We start from the raw sequence: 20908 nt of genomic DNA on the forward strand, positions 1-20908 counted from the left end.
CCGTTTCACCTGTTCTACCAGCACCTTCCACACAGTGTCCTTCTGACAATGGTTCTTCCCCACCTCCCAGGACGGGACAGTGTTGGTGGAAAATCTAAGGTGCTCTTTTAAGATTCCTTTGCAGGGAAAGGAATGCTGATTTTCTAAAGAATCGGAACCCTAAGGGGTAAAAGAGGACAATTAGCAGGGTTAGCATGAAGCCATACAACTATGGATTATACAGAAGGGGGAAATGTGTTCCAGGAAACTCACTGTTGCATTCCTTCCGAAGGTTATAGAGGCAGAAAACTCAGGCAGGAGTTCTCAGCCACACATTGGCCATACGATCTTGATTAAACTGGTTACCCCAGGTCTACCTCCCCCACCATCTCATAGGTCTCTGTGGCAGGCAGAAGAAAGTACCCCCCTCAACCCCACACAGAGATATCCATACCCTACCCCCCGGAACCTGTGAATTTTATTCTTCATAGAAAAGGGGAATTAAGGTTGCTAATCAGCTGACTTTATTTTCTCATTTTTAAAAAAAATTTGTGTTGTTTAAGTATAGGTGACATACCATGTTATATTAGCTTCAAGTGCACAACATAGTGATTCAACAATTCTGTACATGACACAATGCTTTAAAAAAGGGTGAGTACTCTGGACTACCCAGGTGGGCCCAATGTAACCACAAGGGTCCTGAAATGTGGAAGAAGAAGACAGAAGAGGAAGGCAGAGGGTGTGATGGGAGAAAAGTGTCACCTGCTACCGTTGGCTTTGAAGATGGAAGTGGCGGGGAGGGGGGGGCGGTGGGCAGGGACACCAGAAGCTGTAAAAGGCAGGGAAACGGATTCTCCCCCAGAGCCTCTAGCAGGCCTGCTGACATCTCGATTTTGGCTCAGTTAGACCCATTTTGGACTTCTGACCTCTAGAACTGTAAGATAATAAATTTGTATTATATTTTGTTTTGTTAAGTGTTTAATTTTAATTCCAGCATAGTTAACATACAGTGTTATAGGAGTTTCAAAATTTGTATTATTTAAGCTACTAAATTTATGGTTATTTGTGACAGCCTCAATATAAATTAACTAAGAAAACCTGTATGATAGATTTTAAATACCTGGCATGAAATACTAAGTTAGAAGCCTGCTTAGGGGACTCTTTGTTGTGGGCAGGAGAGGTTTAACAGGGTGACACAGATAGAGAGGACCCCATAAGAAACGCACCTTCCAGCAAAGAGAGGCAAACCCTTTCCTCTTTGTCTTCCATCTGCTCAACTCAGCCCTGGGGTAGTCTGATTCACTAGGAAGGATCCCCCCCATCTGCAAGGGCTTCCTCAGTGTAGCCAGAGTTGAGAATCAGAGGATCAGAGCTGCAACTATACACACTAAAGCCTGAGAGTCAAGCTGGGATCAGTAATACAGGCCCAAAGCAGAGGCAGACCATGGGGCGTGGGCAAGCATGGCACAGGGACAGGGGGGCTACCAGGGTCAGACAGACCCGTGCTGACTGTCACCACAGCCACTCTGGGGCAGCGCTCGCACCACATCTGATGCTCCTCTCAAGGGCACCCCTGACCAGGGACTGCCCATTGCGATGAACCCCCATCCCAGACCTTTACCAAAGCCCATTCAAGATGCACCAGTCCTATGTCCCATTCCTGAGTCCCATCTTGAGACAGAAATCTCAAGATCGAGGTCTGATGGCTACATGTGGATAGCAAGACCTATTGTAATGGGCTGAATTTCATCCCCCAAGAAGATATGTGCAAGTCATAACCCCCAGTGTCTGTGGAGGTGATCTTATTTGGAAAGGAGGTCTTTGCAAATGTAATCGAGTTAAGAAGAAGGCATGCTGGATTAGGGTCGGCTCTACTCCAGTGACTGGTATCTTTAGAAGAAGAAGAGGGCAATTTGGACACAGACACAGACATGCAGGGAGAACGCCACGTGAGAATGCAGGCAGAGATTGCAGTGATGCAGCCCACAAGCCACCGTACTCCAGGCCTTGCCAGAAGCCACCAGAAGCTATAAGATGCGAGGAAGGATCCTTCCCTGTGGCCTTCAGCGAGAGCGTGGCCATGCTCTGACACCTTGATTTCAGACGTCTAGGCTCCGTAACTGTGCCAGAATAAATTCCTATTGTTTTAAGCCATTCAGATTTCTGGCAATTTGTTATAGCAGTCCTAGGAAACAAATACACCCATCATGTATGATCTGCAGCAGTAGCCCACACCATGCTGTATTTTTAAGAATTGGACTCAGCATCTGTCAGAAACAATCAGGAGATTCCACATAAAAACCCGGATTTTTTGGGTGCCTGGGTGACTCAGATGGCTAAGCATCTGCCTTCAGCTAGGGTCATGGTCCCAGGGTCCTGGGGTCAAGCCCCCACATCGGGCTCCCTACTCAGCGGGAAGCCTGCTTCTCCCTCTTCCACTCCTCCTGCTTGTGTTCCCTCTCTCTGTGTGTATCTCTCTGTCAAATAAATAAATAAAATCTTAAAAAAAAAAGTGGATTTTTTTAGCTTTCCCCCCGAATCAGAAAATCTGGCTGCACTAGCCTTATCTTCTGGCATGTCCTCAAATTAGCTGACAAGGGGGCCTCGACTCCCCTTGGAAAAGTTGTGAGAGGCTGGATGATGCCACCTACCTGGTAAAAGGACTTTGCAGATGTGATTAAGTTAAAGATCTTGAAATAGGGAGATTATCCTGAATTTTCTTGGTGGGCCCAATTAATAAGAGGAGGCTTATTTAAGGGAAAGTGGATGTCAGGAGAAAGAAAGAGGTGTGATGAGGGAAGCAGAGGGAGAAGAGGGGTCACCATGTATGGCCACAATTTGGGATCGTGAGCCAAGGATAAGGACAGCTTCTAGAAGTTGGAAAAGGGGGCACCTGGGTGGCTCAGTTGGTTAAGTGGCTGCCTCCAGCTCAGGTCGTGATCCCAGGGTCCTGGGATCGAGCCCCACATCGGGCTCCCTGCTCAGTGGCAAGTCTGCTTCTCCCTGTCCCTCTCCCTCTGCCCCTCCTCTTTACTCATGTTCTCTTTCTCTCTCTCTCTCAAAAAAATAGAAGCTGAAAAAGGAAGTGAACAGCATGGCCCATAGAGCCTGCAGAAGAAAACACAGGCTTGCCAGCAGTTTGAATCAAACTCAAGAAGTGACACCCACATTGGACTTCAAACCTCCCAAACCATAAGACAATGGATTTGGGTTGTTTTACGGCACCAAGGCTGTGGTCATTTGTCACGGCAGTAATAGGAAGCAATAGGAAACTAATACGCCAGCATCCCCGGTTTGCCTCAGGGCCCACCTACACGCCCCTCCCCGACCTCCGCCGCCCGTTTCTCTCACACACCGCAGGACACCCATTTGGGTTCCTGTCTGGCTCCCCCACACTGGAATTTGTTCTGCCTGAGGGTCCTGCCTCTGCCAGGTCACAGCGCGGCAAGGGGACAAATTAATCCATAAAAGGGAAAGCACCTGCATTTTAGCAGAAGCCTTCCTGATATAGTGCCTTTAAAGGAGAGGCTTTAACCCTGGGAACCTTGAAAGCCAGCCAAGGAGCACTTTTCAGCAGGCAGAGAATTGACATAAAGCTAAGGCCTACTACCTGAGTGTTGCTTGGGCAATTTGGATTTGATCCTGGAGATCACAGGGCACCTTTGGAAACTCGTGAGCAGAAAAAATAACCTGGGCAAGAGAAGAGACAGGGGAGAAGTGCCTTAAAAAGGGACGGATACTAATTTTGCTGTGATTCTAGCACGTTCCAAGCACTAAGGCAGGTACTGTGCATGATGTCATTTAACTTTTCCAACAGACCTGCAGTTTATCTGCAATTGCAGATGAGGAGATTGAAACTCAAGCAAGTCAGTAACTGCGAGTAAGAGTAGAACTGGTTTTGAACCTAGATCTGTACAACTCCAAAGCTATTTCCACAGAGCATCTCTGCTCCCCTGGGGCAATGAGGAGGGAGGGATGCCCCAACCGAGGAGAGGCTGGGAAGGAGGCCAGCCAAGAGCACACAGAGGGCCTGGGCTAGGATGGACGCCGGAAAAATGGAGGTGAAAATTACACTACATCTTAGCCATGATTCAAAGACAGCCATGTGATAGAAACGGAGGAAAGAAAAAGGGGTCAAAAGGCAAGAGAAGGACAACACCACGGGCCGACCTGAAACAAGGAAGGATGCATTTGAGAGTGAAGATGACTCTGGGAAACTGTCCTATCAGCAGCTTTTCTAGGTTCTTGGGCTATAAATCCTTGAATTAATGCCTAGAGATATACGTAGCTGCATTGCTTTTAGCCAAACATGCTTTTTCATTTTTGTCCCCCCAAACAGTTCAAAGGGGAAGGAAGCCACGGTGTCATCTTGTTTCTTTACAGCCTCATCTTCTCCAGAACATTTGAAAGGTAAATTCAACAAATATTTGCACGGGCATTTCCTGTAGCTCTGTGATCACATAAGCGATGTATTCTTGGGTTGGAAAATATTTTCATGGCCTATTGGGAACAGGAGTACAGTTTTTTTTCTAGTGGATGCTCTTCTGTTGATTCATCCTTTTCTGTAGTCGGTTTGGCCATATTAATGGGTGAGTGGATGTCATCAGGAAGGTTTGAATCTGCTTTTCTAGGACAGTGGTGGCTTCCTTCTCCTGGTGGTTATAAATATTGACAGATAACACCAAAGCTTCTTTGTGTAATTTTCATAATAAAAAACATTTTATTATTTATGTGCACAATAAGATATATCCACAGGTATTTATTTTGTTTCTATGATATGCAAAGCCCTGTTCTTGGCACCGTGGGAAATACAAATAAAAGAAGAGATGGCCTGACCTGCAGGGTCCAGTCTGGGAAAGACAGGAGTTATACACAGAGATACCAGGCATGGTGCAGGTGGTCATTCATGTACCAAATGAGGCATAAAGACAAGGAGTCTTAGGGGATTCCAGAGGAGGAAGGGTCCCCAGCAGACGGACTAGTCAAGGAAGGCTTCTTAGAAGAACTTCTGGGCTCTGAAAGGAAGGTAACCTCTTGAGAGTCAGAGAAAGATAGAGAGCCTCTAGGAAGGAAGAGTTACCACCCCGGAAGCAGTGTTCCTAACACTTGTCTTTTGCAGAACGTCACCACATTTTTGTGGTCTGTGTTATTATTTGCTTAACAGTTTTCTTTAAATCAACACATATTTACATATTAACTTCTTCCTAAACATCCATATCCTTTTAATCATGTATTTGTTGTACTAAAGAAAAATGTATTAAGCACATCACTATAATTTTTTTTTTTAAATCATGCCACACTTTGGGCAACGCTGCCCTGAATTATATCTGATGTCACCAAGGCACTCATTGTGCTTGACCCAAGTTTTTGGTCCCTATTCACAGAAGGGCATGACCTCCAGTCCTGTGAATAGGTTCCTTCAAGAGCACATTACAGCTCACACACCAGTACTCAGCACCTCTCCCTGGGTGAGAGCTGGAGCCCCATTCCACTTTGACTTCACATGGTCCAGGGTAGGACCATGAGCCCTGCTCCCTGGTGAAACAGTAGAGGTTGCCCTTCTGCAGTCAGGAAATGGGCTTCACCCCCAAACTGGTATTTTCCACTTGAACAGTCTGTTCAACTCAGTCTTGGGCCAGCACTTTCTGGAGTGGTCATGTGTCACTCCCCTAAGCCAAGCATCCCTTGTCACTTGGAACAAATAGTTTCTCCACTGTGCCCGGCACCCACACAGAGCATACATGTGAGTCTGTCACTTTAGCCTTCTCCCTTATCAGCAGCTTCCCCCAAATGCATCCCTAGCTTTTCCCATCACCTCTGCAGCCTCCATCCCAGAGACTTTTCTGGTGAGAGACAAAAAGGTGCAAGGCACACAGGAGGGACAGTGACTGGGCAAACCCACTCGACTGCTGCTCTGTGTTGGGAGGCAGAGGAAGGATAGGCTGCAGGTTCCTGGCGCAGTCATTGTCTCTGACTGAAGGCTGATGGCGTCTCGCATTCTGCAGGCTTCAGAAGGACCTAGATGCCTCCACAGCTCATCTGTTACAACCAAGTGCTGGGGGCTTCCTGTGCAGGCAGGTAGGTTGGGAGACTTTGCCTTTCTATTGCAGAATCTGAATTAGGCTTTTTTTTTGTTTTTCAATTAAGCATATTCTCTCTTGAAGTGAAGAGTGATCAAATTATCTTTGAAAGACTAAGAAGATGCTCCCGAGTTTGTCATCAGAGCCTACCTTCCAACTTCCACCACGGTCTTCCCAGTTTACCTCTGAGAGCCCCACATCCCTGCAATTCTACAGACCCATTAGAAAATACCTTGACAAGACCCACCAGGAATCCCTAGTAATGGAAAGAAAAGTACTATAACAACAGCTGAGCGTACTGCTTCTAAAATCACAACTACAGAAAGCAGAGTTTAAAAGAAATGGAAAGGGAAGAAGGGCAATAAGATCTGAGTGGGGCACGTGAGGATCTATGGGGTTTGGCTCAAAAAACAAAGTCACTCAAGTTTTGTGTTAACCATACCAAATGTTGATGACCTCTTTTTCCCAAATTAGATATTATGTCATTTCATTCTTTAAGTAAAACTGGTAATTTTTCAGTGATTATCAAAAGAAAAAGAAATTAAGTCCTTCTGTCATTGCTACCTAAAATGTAAATATTTGTAAACTATATCATCTAGGCAGTTTTGAACATGATTCTAACCGGAAGAGCAAGTCCAAATGTCTTTAATGGCTATCAGAAGGGAAAATCGCAAGAAATATTACATGGAGTCCTGACCCGCAGTGACGTCGGGTATTTGCAGTGGTATAAGGATGCCTCAGAGGATGACAGGCTTTCGCAGGTAAGTGTGTTCTGATTCGCAACGAGTGTCAGTGTTTTGATATTTTTTTTTCAGTCTCTATATTAAGACAATGAAAAATCTGAGCTAACTTTTTCCTTTACTATATTCCTGCACACCTCCCATCCACCACATACACATACACAAACAGAGAGACTCACAGAGTCTCAATGTAAATATCTAAGTCTACTGTACTTGCTTCATGTTTTATTGTATGCATTTTTATGTATATAGAGTACAGGTAATATAAGTAAGAGGCAAATAACTTTTTTGAAAAACAATACTTGAAATATACAGTTGAAAGGAAAGCATCCTTTATCCCCATCCAGCTACAGGCCTCCTTCTCAGAAATCAATTCTGTCAGCAGCCCATGGGTATCTTCCGAATCCTTTGTTTATGCAAATGAATGCATATTTTCAATCTATTGCTTAAAGCTTAAAAAAAAAAAACACTGGGGAAAAAAAACCCCCCACCCCCCCCCCCCCCCCCCCCATGAAACTCCTCTCAAAATGATTTCCAGCTCAGGGGATTTACAACCTCTGACAACCTTCAGAAAGTAGAATGTGCTGTTGAAAAACATAACCAGAGAATTAAGTAAGATATGACTCTGCAGAAATAAACAGGAGAGAGGGTGAGAAAGCAAATACACCCACCCCAAACCACAAATCAAAGATGCTTCTGTGATATTTTCACAAAGATCTCCATCCTAAAACCCAGGCAAGGCAAGGTGGGTTCTGCGAAAAAGCCAGGCTTCTCTGGAGTGGCCATGAAATTAGCTGGGATGTAATTCAGTAGGATGCTGACAACCCCCCAGCCCTGCCCCGGCCCCAGCCTCTCCCAACCACCAGCAGTAAATGAGGGCCTTGCTGCTCAGTGCCCTGTCCTGTCCTTCACTGTCCCAGTTCAGCTCAAAATCCCTTTTGTGGGCACAGACTTCAGGCTTTAGAAGATCCTTTTATATCCAGAGCTTCACTTGTCTTCCCTCCTGCTCTTGGCTCCAGCCACAATGCCTTATTCATGAAATCCGCAACTTGTTATACCTACAAATCATGTATCTGAGGGCACCAGAGAAGTACAGTTTGACCGTAGCAGAATTAAGTACATTTTGCATACAAGCCTGTTTAAAGTTTGCTTATTATTCCTTGAGTTTGAAATCTAGGCCCATCATAGAAAAATGAGAAGTGGCAGAGAAGCTAAAAGTAAAAGAAATGAACCCATTCCCATCACCCAGGGGTCAATCCTTTCAGCAATGCGTCCTTCTCTTTTTCTTTCTTATATAAATATGTCCTATGCTACTCTTTGGAAACCCAATTTTTATCACTTAACACATATCTGTATGTGTCAATGAAGATATGTCCTTCACCATATTTAGGATGCAAAGAGTTCCACTGCATGAACATGAAAGACCATACTTTGAATATACCCTGGACAGAGAAGGGACTTGTTATTGTTATAAAATTCCAAATCCCTTGGTTCTAAACTGGGAACCCATCTTAGAATTTGATAGATCTATAATAAATAGGAAAATGAAGCCACCCAAAGAAAGGAACTATAGATTTCAGTTTACATATTTTTCTCTTTTTTTTTCAACCACACACTTTCACCTGATGGCCAAGACTTAGTTTGGAGAAAAATGGCAGGATACACCGGGAGGATACACCAGGGGCAAGTTTCAAGGAGTGAGGACGCAAAAGCCACAATCGTAATTTGACTGCTTTGTCTATGATTACAAAGCTCTTTCACACGATTTCACTCTATTCTCATTATAAACTACAAAGATTTAAAACAGCGTTCTCGCATTTCAGTCATTTGCGTAGGTAATTCACATCTTTGTCGTCGCTCCATACCTGCAGCACGCTCTGCTATTATTTGATTAATATTTTTCTTTAAATCAACTCATTTTAAAAATTTGCATGTAACCATTTCTGCAGCAGTAATACAAGCCACGGACTTGACATGCTCACTATTTTTTTTTTTCCTAATACATATTCAAAGAAGTAAATAAACAGGTTTTGTTTTAAAGCTTACCCCGGGCCACTGGCATTCCTGCCTCGTGCCACCAAACGGCACTTCTGTGCCACACTTTGGAAACCCGGAATAAAAGTGAGGGGGATTCTGTAACACGCAGGAAGCCGCCCTCACCTGAAAACCAGGAGACTTGGTTGGAGGCTCTGCCCGGCCCCTCACAGGGGTGTGACTTGGGCTGGTCACTTACTCTCTCTACACCGGTTTCCTCATCTCAGACTAGTGTCCTCACACCTGCTCTGCAACCACGGCACTGAGGCGAAGAGCAAACAAGATTATGAATGCCAAAGCCTGCTGGGAAGCCAGAGTGACCTGCACACATGTAAGTTTAGAATGGATGATAAAGGCCATGTTCATTGATCGTCTCCTAATTGTGAGGCTCTGTGTCCAGATACAAAGCTGAGTCACTCATGGGCCAGTACATACACACACACTGATTGTTCGGGGAAGGAGCTAGACGATAAAGGATGGAGAACCGTGCTCTCAGCACTGGCTGCACACTGAAATCACCTGGAGGGTTTGGTTTTTTAATTGACTTTATTTTTTAGAGCAGTTTTTTTCCTCCACAAAATTAAGCGGAAGGTACAGAGATTTCCCATATATGCCCTGCCCCCACACATGCATAGCCTCCCCCATTATCAACATCTCCCACCAGAATGGCATATTTGTTACAATTGATGAGCCTACGTTGACACATCATGATTATCCAAAGTCCATAGCTGACATTACCATCTTGGTGTTGTACATTGCATGGATTTCGACAAATGTATAATGACGTGTGTCCACCATTATAACATGATACAGAGCAGTTTCACTGCCCTAAAAGTCCTCCATGCTCCAACCCCAAGCAACAACTGATCTTTTTACTGTCTCCATAGTTCTACCCTTTCCAGAATGTCATATGGTTGGAATGATACAGTATGTAGCCTTTTCAGATTGGCTTCTTTCACTTAGTAATATATAAGTTCAAGGCTCTTCCCTGTCTTTTCACAGCTCAATTGCTCATTTCTTTATAATGCTGAATAATATTCCATTGACTAAGTAATATTCCGTTGATGTACCAAGGTTTATTTGTCCATTCACCTACAAAAAACATTTTGGTTGCTTCCAAGTTTTGGCAATTATGAATGAAGCTGCTATAAACATCTGTGTGCAGATTTTTACGTGGACATAGGTTCTAAACATTTTTAGATAGATAGCAGGGAGCATGATTGCTGGATATATGGTAAGAGTGTTTAGTTTTGTAAGAAACTGCCCAAATGTCTTCCAAAGTGGCTGTACATTCTTGCATTCCCACCAGCAGTGAGTCAGAGTTCCTATTACCGCACATCCTCACCAGCATTTGATGTTGTCAGCATTCTGGATTTTGGCCATTCTCATAGGTGTGTTGTGGTATCTCATTGCTGTTTTCATTTCCTCGATCATATGTGATGTGGAACATCTTTGCATATGCTCATTTGCCATCTGTATATTTTGTTTAGCGAGTCGTTGGCCCGCTTTGAGAGCTTTTAAAACTACCAATGCCCAGGTCATCCCCCAGAACGCCGTCAGCTTCATGTGTGGAAGATCTGTGTGGGCACACAGGGCCCCAGCACTCAGAAGGCCCTGCCCTTAGTCTAATGCTCTACTGTCACCACCTTAAAATTCTTACTAATTTTTGAGTAAGTGTCCCCACGTTTTCATTTTGCACTGGGCTGCAATTTCATAGCCAGTCCTAGCCAATGACTCTATTCTATTTGGTCTAGAGAGCATCTGAGCATTAGAATTTTAAAGCCCACAAGTGATTCTCATGGGCAGCCAGGTTTAGAAACCTCGACATTTTAGACTGGATAATGTCTTTGTGGTGGGAGCTGTCCTGTGCATTGTGGGATGTTTAGCAGCATCCCTGGCCTCTGTCCGCTAGATGCCTATAGTTCTGCCCTTCGATGTGACAACCAAAAATGTCTCCGGGCCTAGCCAAATATTCTCTGGGGGGACAAAATTGCTTTGGTTGAACTAATGCTTTAAAGGAAGGGCAGAGGGGCGCCTTGGTGGCTCAGTCGTTGAGCATCTGCCTTCAGCTCAGGTCATGATCCCAGGGTCCTGGGATAGAGCCCCTCATTGGGCTCCCTGCTCCGCGGGAAGTCTGCTTCTCCCTCTCCCACTCCCCCTGCTTGTGCTCTCTCTCTCACTGTGTCTCTCTCTGTCAAATAAATAAATAAAATCTTAAAAAAATAAAGGAAGGGCAGAAACTCATTAGACCTAACTGATTAAATCCATGTGTGTAGGATTGGAAAACTAGCTATTGCAACAAACATTACAAGAAAGAATATCGTCTTTCAAACCATATCAGAAAGGTTGACAGCTTTCTGCTCCTGTAAACATCTGCAAGGCTTTAGGGAAAAGTCTCAGACCTTATCTTAAATTAAAGTAGGTGTTTGCTACATAGCTACTAAGTGGCTCTGAGAAAAGGGCCGATGTTAAAGAAAATGCCACAAAAAGGGAGAGAGGGACTGAGAGAAGGAGAGCCGCGTGCCTCAAAGAGTCAAGAATTCCCAGAGATCTAGCGCTACCATTTCCTCTGGAACACATTTCTTTCTACACAAGTCAGCTCAGACCAATAGAGCTGCTAAATCATGCTTTAAAGAAAATTACCTGCAGCGCCTAAAATATCCTCTGGTAATAAAGTGGATGTTTGTCAGGACCTTTAAAGCAAGCCAAAAGGCCAAGGCATGAGGTAACAAATAAGAGCTTTCCTACTGAGAAAGTGACTAATGGGGCAAAATGGACCAGACAACAGGACCACCATGCAAATGCTTGCTCATAAATTGGAAATGGGGCAAAGCATGGAAACTGCCCAAGTTAGCTTTAAAATCTACATAGAAGTCACATCTACAATGCTTCTGTCTTTTCGAAAAGGGACTCATGTGACTTTTCATCCTTCCATCTTGGACTCAGTGTTCTCTCTCCAGGGAGACTCCTATGAATCCTGCCCTCAGTGAAAATTGCCTGCAATTGTACACTAATAGCTTGAAACCCCAAGGATGTTTATTATGTTGTCTCTGTCATGCACTTGGAGTTTGGTTTCAGAACAAATGTATTAAAGAGCAAATACCGGCTGGCGGTTGGTTCTCTTACTTGAACTGCTAAGATCTATGAATATGTTAGACATATAATATAAAGTTTTTTATCGGAAGAGGCTTTTTTATTCTTTCTATATCCGCTCATTATTTGGGGACAAAAAGCAATCCATAACTCATCTGTATTACTCAAATAATTATATCTATAATTATGTTCTCTCTATATATAATTTTACATATATTTTTCACCATCCCTGGAGATGGGAATTAAAGGGAGTCTATACGAAGCTTATTTACTCAATGTAGTGCTAACAGAGCACACACTATGTGCTAGGCTCTCTCCGAGCCATTCATTCGCACGGATACCTTATTTCATTTAATCCCCACTTCCACTCAAAGGTAGAAGTGTTAGTTTTAGTCCAGTGTCTGTTGTGTGACCATTCATTTTAGACCTGAGAAAATCCAGACTGAGCGAGGTGTAGGCACTTGCCCTCGACCACCAGCGAGGTGTCAGGGCCCGCGTTAGGACAGCACATCCACCGCGTCAGAGCCCAGGCTCTGCCCGCCGGGCCACACTGTCTGTCAGTACCATCTTTTCTTGTCTTCTGATAAGGTGATCAATACAAAATGCCAGTTCTTAGAATTATACGCTATCGTAAGTGCTTTTATAATCTATCCTACCTATATATTTACATATAGATGTAGATTTGTATCATGTCATCTGTAATATCTGTTATAGGTACACTGATGTTAGACTCTAACATACATTTATTTATTTTTTTTAAAGATTTTATTTATTTGAGAGAGAGAGCATGAGAGAGAGAGAGAGAGAGAGCAAGCACGAGTGGGGGGTGGGAGGGATCATGACCTGAGCCGAAGGCAAACACTTAACTGACTCAGCCACCCAGGCACCCTTCTAACATTTATTTATTTTTAAAGATTTATTTATTTTCATTTGAGAGAGAGAGAGCACTTGTGTGAGCAGGCGGAGGGGCAGAGGGAGAGAAAGAATCCTCCATCAGATTCCCCACCGAGCAGAGAGCCCGAAGCAGGGCTGGATCCCAGGACCCTGAGATCATGACTTGGGCCGGAATCAAGAGTTGGACACTCAAGCGACTGAGCCACCCAGGCGCCCTAGACGCTAACATTTAGATGGTGGCAATACCATGGCTAGGTTTTAGAAGGCATGACTCAATAAGCTAGAACTTTGTACATTGACTTCCAGGTTAAAGCAGTCATAAGTTTGAGTTGATCGTGAACAACACGTACTTGGGGCACACCCTCTGAAAAGGATCCGCCCCCCTTCACCTGCTGGTTTGGCAGACCGTGTCTGTCAAGTACATGGCCAAAGGACAAGCTCAGTGGCACTGAGAGACATGCTAACGGAAGACACGTGACCACAGTGTATCCAGAAGCCTCATAGTTCACAGTATTTTATCATAGAACTGAAATACCTTGCAGAACATATGTCTGCTCAGAAGGACCTAGATGTGGTTCCAGAACAGTGCTCTCTATATCACTGGATTGAAGACCCCCACGGTCAAACCCCTTCCTTTCTGCTCTGAGCAGGGTTACTCCTCCACACAGGACTCCTGAACATGCCAACTGGGTACTTAGGTGCTGTGCGGGTACGTAGGGGCTCCTGCCTAGGGTGAGCGCTGCAAATCAGAAGATTATGTGTATCCACTGATAATAAAAATCTAATATAAGAAAGGTTTTGGAGTTCAAAAGAAAACCAACGTACTAACAGATTCTGCTGGCCAGGTGAAAACCATCCTATAATGCTGTATCTGTCTTCCTAAAGTAAATCTCTTCTTACTCTGGGACAAAATTGCAGAGACTGCAAAAATACACGTCTTCCAGTCCCAATGTCACAGCCCAGTGGGTGAGATTTAAAAAAGAAAAAAAAAAAAAGGAGTTCTCATTAGATGCCATGGCAAGCCCCCCAGAGCCCACCAGACTGACAGTTCCCGTGGAACACAGCCAGCTACCCACAAGCTGAGGCACTATTTTGAAGCCTCCCATCACTTTTCTATTTGAAGGTACAGGTTTGAGTGTGAGGTTCCGATACCCAAGTGAGAACATAAAGCAGTTTGAGCCTAACACCATCTGGAAAGCCTTAGGAGGTTTGCATTATCTTCGCACCTGCCACCGAGCAGAAAAATCAACTCTGATTTTTAGAAGGGACTGAAGCCATTTAGGTCTTGCTGGAATTACTCCCCTGGTAGCCCCCACAGAGCACACCACCATCCCAGCCGTACCCTCTTCCCTCTTTAAATTCCCTTTAAAGAGACTCGTAGGAAGAAATTCAACCATAAAAGTACCATGTGAAGCTCCACCCACGGCGCTCTCCCCACCAAGTTGCTGAGGTCGCACCCCGCAAACATGACAACATACCTGCAAACTCGCCGAGGGAAGTTACATCCACTCTGTGTTGCAGGTGCAGAGAAGAGAGCCAGACCCTTCACAGTTATGCACGCGAATCGTCACCAGAAATCAGGGAAGAAAGCACAAATCTCCAACACCTTTCTCCCGTTCCCATTACCAAACTGGGCCCTTGGGACTTGCAATATCAAGCTCATTATGCAAAGGCACATTCTAAGCACCATTGTTCTAGATGGCAAAAAAAAAAAAAAAAAAAAAAAGCGTTACATGGACTCAATCCTTGCCCTGTAGTGTTTAGAATTTGTCCATCCTTCCTCCTGTCCTTATAGTTTTACACTGGCTTAAATGATACATGTTATGAAAGGCTTGATTGCTGCATGTAACACTGGGCTTATTACACAATGAGTGAACTTAAGGAGAAAGGTATTTTATTTATAGCACTACTGTATCACAAGTTAATTTCCTTTTTTACCATGGCAACACGAGGCAACATGCACAAATTCTGCATTGGGGGAATCTCACCAATAAAACATATTTAGAATGTGGCTTTTGGGGGTGGAGGTTAGCTGATACACTGTCTACCCAAAAGCAATACAAAATTTTAACTGAAAGTTCCAAACACATGATGTGGTGTGCTAAGAAAAAAAGGGGATATAATACTTGGCTGCATTCGGTTGGGAGGTGCTTCGTTTTGTTTTCACAGGCCCCACTTGAAACCAGGTGTGTTCTCAGCTGCGATCTTAAGGCTTGCCGCTTAGAGTTAATAGCCAAAGTGCCTTGACAGTCATGCATGACATTTTCCTTTCCACTAGAATCTCTGAAGGCAAGTGAGGCTCTGCCCGCTCAGTGTGCAGTCTCTGTATAGAAGAGATTGTTGTATTTATAACTACTTTATCTTTCTCCTACTCTAATAAAATCTTGAGTAGCTTTGGGTTCAGAAGAGAAAACTGTTGTGTTGTTGCAGAAAGTAACAATAGTGTGGCGTCAGCACCCCGCAGAGAGTTACCTGAGTGCCAGTTGAATTTTGCCTCTGTTACAAAAACTCTGTGAAACAATATCATACATGTCTATATTCTATTACATCCACCCAGACGTAATTTACAGGAACTTCCATTGGTTGAAAATCGGCCCAAATTCAATTCTTTTGAATTTCAAAAGAAGTGACATTTTATTCCAAAACAGCCCTCAATTTCCTAGTTTATCCAAGTTTTCCAACCTTAATAATTCCATGTCCCACAGATCGTATTTTGATTACATCTAACCTTAGTATACAAGGTGCCATGGCAAGAAGGCCTAAGAGAGAAAGTGCTTATTTTGTAACTAATGAACGGTTACAATGTTATTTGGAACTTGTGGGTGGATTCTTGGAACGTAAACACATTTGTTGGCTTCCATTGCACATCCTCTGTGTTTTATTTCTGACGTAGCCAGTGGGCGACTTGCCCGTTTGATATGTGAGATGCTCATATTTATACTCAGCCCAGAGGGGCTAATTCTAGTGTGAGTAGATAAGCAATTCCTGCACCCACTATGAGCATGTCCAAATTGAGGTGCTAGGCTTGCACCCCCTTTTTAAACTATTAACTAAAACAGAGTTTGTGTCTTTCAAACACAGTAATAAAATTTTTCTAAGGTAGCCGAAAGTGAAAATCTTAAAGACAAAAGCATTTCTGATTCACCCACTCACCCACAACTGAAGAATTTAAACTAAAGCAAAACGAAGAGATTTGAATAGAACTATTGAGAAATCCAAATGTCAAGTTATTAGCCTTTAATACTTGGGTTTATGAGACGTGATAATTTTTCAAAGCTGGATTTTCCATAAAACAGAATCTGTTCCTGAACACACAGGACAACTCTAAGGACTGATGGAGAAAAGAACCAGAATTGGATCCTTCTGTTACGGGAAGACACGCCAAGGCTGAGGGTCCAGTAGCTCTCCCTGGCATCACATGAAAATGATGGTTTTTTTTTTTTTTTTTTCTATGTAGTTCATGCTTATTTCTCTACATAGAAAAAATTAGTTTTTAACATTAATAAGTTTTGATGGAAATCTTTAAAAAATATGTGCTTTCCTGTCTCTTTAAACAAAATGGTAGATATCATAAATGGAAACGCACTGTAATATCATGATGCCGGAAGGGGCCTCTCAGAGTGGTACTTTTGTCAGTCTAATTCACTAGTCATGAGAATTCAAGCTGAAATGATAGTTGCGGGGAAAAGCTAGATAAACTAGTTAAAAGAGCAAACTTAATATTATTATTGTAATGCTAAACTAGTATGCTCCGCTCTCAGTACATCTTCACATCTGATGTGCGTGCTAACAGGCAGATATGTGTGTCTATGTATGAATGTTTGTATGTATGTCTGTGTTTTCCCCTCATTTCCCAGGAGCTCTTCCCTCCATTCAAAATATTCTATATTTCTATATTCTAAATATTCTCTTTTTCCTATATTCTAAATGGTTAGTGTTTCCAGAAGTCTGACCACCTGCCGAATGAAATATTGTCCTACCTTGGGCATAGGAGTAAATACACCAGTCAATGACGAAGACAAATTGAGGTTCTTTTATTCCACCACTACACTTATGTTTCAGTTTATTTATTCTCTACTTAACTTCCACGCCAAACTGAGGTGGCTCCACGTCCTCCATGAGGCCATCCCCACACTGCAGCATCCCCACTACACCACAGCCTTCGTACATGTAAACTCCCTCATGACGAAGCCTTCGCTTCAGATCTCACTGCACGCAGAGTGCCCTGGGCACCTACAAGTGTGAGAAGAAGCCTCCGAGCTGCTTTTTGATCGCGATGATGTATCAGCATCCACCGGGATGTGGCCAAATCTATATATTCATCTGCATTCACCTCTCCCCTTCCAGGTGGGCAGCATGCTGAAGACCCCCAAATTACCTATTTGGCTGTGCAACATCAATGGAAAACCCAGTGTCCTTTTTAGCACAAACAGGCAGCTCTTATCAGACTGGAAAGCGGAGCGTCGCTTTGATCTGTACCTGTACCCTGGCCGCCCCCCCCAGAACAAGCCTGTGCATCTCACAGTAGGTGAGCATTTCAAACCCCAAGTGCCGAGCGCTTTAGTGCGCTCAGAAAGATGCGGCTGCCGATGTTTCACCGCTGTGTGGGTATTCACACTCGCTTTGCAGGGAAATGCTTAGGCTTGAGTTCTGAAATGAAACCCATGCACGAGTCCCATGGGCCTAAACCCAAGCATGGCAACCTGGGCATTCTACAGCTGCTTTAAATAAGAGCAGCGGGTTTAGAAGTAGCACAGAGGAACAAACAACCTCTAGGTAAGAGAAACAACAAAAGGGAAAGAATCACATCTCCAAAAAAGCCCTCTCTGGGATCTTTTACCTGTGAACATCAGGCACTTAATGCCTGAGGGAAGAACTGGGAAGAATGGAGGGATTGGGGCAGGGGGCTGCCATTTGGTCTGCCTACAACCGATCAGATGATCATCCAGTGACATTGGTCAGCACACTGAGAGTGCATTTCGGTGCAGATATTTGAGGGCCTCCTAAGTGCCAGGCGCTGTGCTAGACACTAGGAAAGCCACGACAATGAAGACATAGTCCCAGCAAAACTGAAGAGGGTCCGGTCTAATGGGAGAGGCAGACAACCACACAGGTCATTTTACTTCAACTACACCCATATTCGTTTAAACTCATAAGGAAAAAAGAGTAAACTTTAAATGTCTTTAAACTTTTAGTGTCTTGAAACACTGGCCTTTTGGACAAGGGAATAAACACAATGAGACTGGGAGTCTGTATTGGTACCTTGGTTCTACTGGTGGAGGCTTGACGGCTTGATGTTTGACTTGGCATTTAGCATCATGGGCCTGGTGTTAAACAACTTTTCATTATAATGACTAAATCTGGAAAAGTCTTAGTGACTCTTTTTTTCTGTGCAGCTCCTAATTCTTCTTTAATTATGAAAGATATACATTAGGCCATTTAATTTAGGAAGACATTGACAATATGTTCCTTAAAATATCATTCCTACTTTACTCTCTTCTTTGAGGAAAGCATCATTTTTTAAAAGATTTTATTTATTTATTTATTTGAGAGAGAGAGACAGAGAGACAGAAGGCTCCCATGCACATGTCCGAGCATGGAGGGAGGGGCAGAGGGAGAGGGAGAGAGAGAGAATCCCAAGCAGACTCTGAGCTTAGCACAGAGCCAGACATGGGGCTTGATCCCAGGACCCTGAGATCATGACCTGAGCCAAAACCAAGACTCGGACGCTTAACCAACGGAGCTACCCAGGCGCCCCAGAAAACATCATTTGTGTGTGTGTGTGTGTGTGTGTGTGTGTGTTTTATTTTATTTATTTTTTATTTTTTACTTTTTTATTGTTATGTTAATCACCATATATTACATCTTTAGTTTTTGATGTAGTGTTCCATGATTCATTGTTTGTGCATAACACCCAGTGCTCCATGCAGAACGTGCCCTCTTTAATACCCATCACCAGGCTAACCCATCCCCCCACCCCCCTCCCCTCTAGAACCCTCAGTTTGTTTCTCAGAGTCCATCATCTCTCATGGTTCGTCTCCCCCTCCTATTTCCCCCCCTTCATTCTTCCCCTCCTGCTATCTTCTTCCTTTTTTTTTTTCTTAACATATAATGTATTATTTGTTTCAGAGGTACAGGTCTGTGATTCAACAGTCTTACACAATTCACAGCGCTCACCATAGCACACACCCTCCCCAATGTCCATCACCCCACCACCTCATCCCCCAACCCCCACCACTCCAGCAACCCTCAGTTTGTTTCCTGAGATTTTTGTATTAACTCACATGCACTGCAAGCATTCTTTTCTGGGCACTGTATTGGAAGCTGTACGTGTAATCCCATTAAGTTCTCACAGCAGTTATAGGAGGTAGATACTATGATATCTATTTCCACATAGAAGAAACTGAGGTAGCCAATAAATAGTTACTAACTGAACAAATGAGGCTGAGAGATGTTAAGTACCTTCTCAAATGTCACATGAGACAAAGCTGGCTCTTGAACCCAGTTTTTGACTACCTCACTAAGCTACTTTGCCCTTCACCCAAAAATGTAAATGTACTCTTAGAATCACTGAGAAGTGATGAGCTCCCCCTCTCCTGGTTTTCCTGACAGCATTCTGTGGCCTACACTTGGCTCTATGTGTCCTATCATGGTGCTGGGATGCATATCACGACTTATCACTATTCATGTTCCAAAATACACAACAACCCATGTTACCACAGACTTGTTTTGTATGGGGCATTTCTACATACCTTCTACTGGAATCCCCTTCTGCTTAACCAGTTCTAGGAACACAGCTTGCTGAGCCCAGCTCCTGCCCACCCATTGTGTGTTTTCCTTCCTTCCTGGCTTCCTCTGGAATGGTGTATAGAGGCTAGGGCCTAAATGCTGGCTGTTCAGGGGGCCTAGGTGGCTCAGTCAGTTAGGTGTCTGCCTTCGGCTCAGGTCCTGATACCAGGGTCCTGGGATTGAGCCCCAGGTCAGGCTCCCTGCTCAGCGGGGAGCCTGTTTCTCCCTCTCCCTCTGCCCACCCCCCTGCTCTCTCTCTCACTCACTATCTCTCTCTCAAATAAATAAATAAAATCTTTAAAAAAAAATGCTGGCTGTTCCTCACTCAGATACTCACTCCCATCACTGGGAAAGGAACCAACATGAAGATGAACATGTACCAAGAAGACGGTTTTCTCCAGTAGAGATGGCAATCAGGACCAAGTGGAGAGAAGCCACCATCAACTGGAATGGAACCGTTCCCTTTCTCTAAAGAGAAAGCCAGGATGTGCAATGACTTATGAAGTGTCAGAGCTGCTGGGGCACAAAGCCTCATATGGGGGGAGACCACTTTACTTCTACATTCCTCATTCACGAACCCCACTGAAAAACCCCATTAGCCATTTTTTCTTTTTCTTTTTCCCTTTCTTTCTTTCCCTTTCTTTCTTTCTTTCTTTTTCTTTCTTTCTTTCTTTCTTTCTTTCATTCATTCATTCATTCGTTCTTTCTTTCTTTGTCTCTGTGAAGCCCTCTGCAGTTGCTCTCTGTGCTATAGAAGAAACATAGGCCCTTCCAGCAGGGGCTGCAAGGTGATCCTCTATCCTTGCACAGACTGGTTCCTTCATTTTATTCAATAGAGCAAATGAAGTGTCCCTGTATTCTATTTTCGAATTAGTCTTTTCTTGGTGTGATTCTCCCTGAGGATTATGGACACAGGCAGCTAGCTTTCATTTGGGGATGAAGTCATCAGTAATGCATCATCAGATTTTTAGTTATGGCAAGAACTCAAGCCTTCTCAAAGACTTCCTGGTATGGAGAGCATTCCTTTCCAAGGTTACATTTCACATGCCCACATTAGCAAGTTCTGGTCATTAAAATAGTAAATGGGCTTCTTTGGGCTTGGAGGGGGGACTATTCCTGGTAGTATGGCAACAATAGTCGTTGGCTTATGGGCTCAAGCAGTCAAGGAGAGCACACAGAAGGAGACATTCTTTCTACCAGTGCTATGTTTGTTTCTTGTCTTTATAAGCTGAATATAAATACATAGACAAACAGATAAACTAAAAAAGAAGTCTTATTCCTAGATAAAATAAAATTATA

General features: G+C 43.7%; 1 protein-coding gene across 1 annotated transcript in view; it reads left to right on the top strand.

Moving 5' to 3' along the window:
• MINDY4B (MINDY family member 4B) overlaps positions 1 to 20081 on the top strand; it is a 35115-nt gene extending 15034 nt beyond the window's left edge. Inside the window, exons 8-12 of the mRNA XM_032409158.1 lie at positions 4319 to 4389; positions 5985 to 6057; positions 6659 to 6820; positions 17168 to 17348; positions 19939 to 20081. Coding sequence (XP_032265049.1) covers positions 4319 to 4389; positions 5985 to 6057; positions 6659 to 6820; positions 17168 to 17348; positions 19939 to 20081 — 630 coding nt within the window. The remainder of the gene's footprint in view (positions 1 to 4318; positions 4390 to 5984; positions 6058 to 6658; positions 6821 to 17167; positions 17349 to 19938) is intronic.
• Positions 20082 to 20908: the final 827 nt, after the last annotated feature.

Source organism: Phoca vitulina, unplaced genomic scaffold (assembly GCF_004348235.1).
Source record: "Phoca vitulina isolate PV1807 unplaced genomic scaffold, GSC_HSeal_1.0 scaffold10, whole genome shotgun sequence".
In the NCBI taxonomy this organism is placed as follows: Eukaryota; Metazoa; Chordata; class Mammalia; order Carnivora; family Phocidae; genus Phoca; species Phoca vitulina.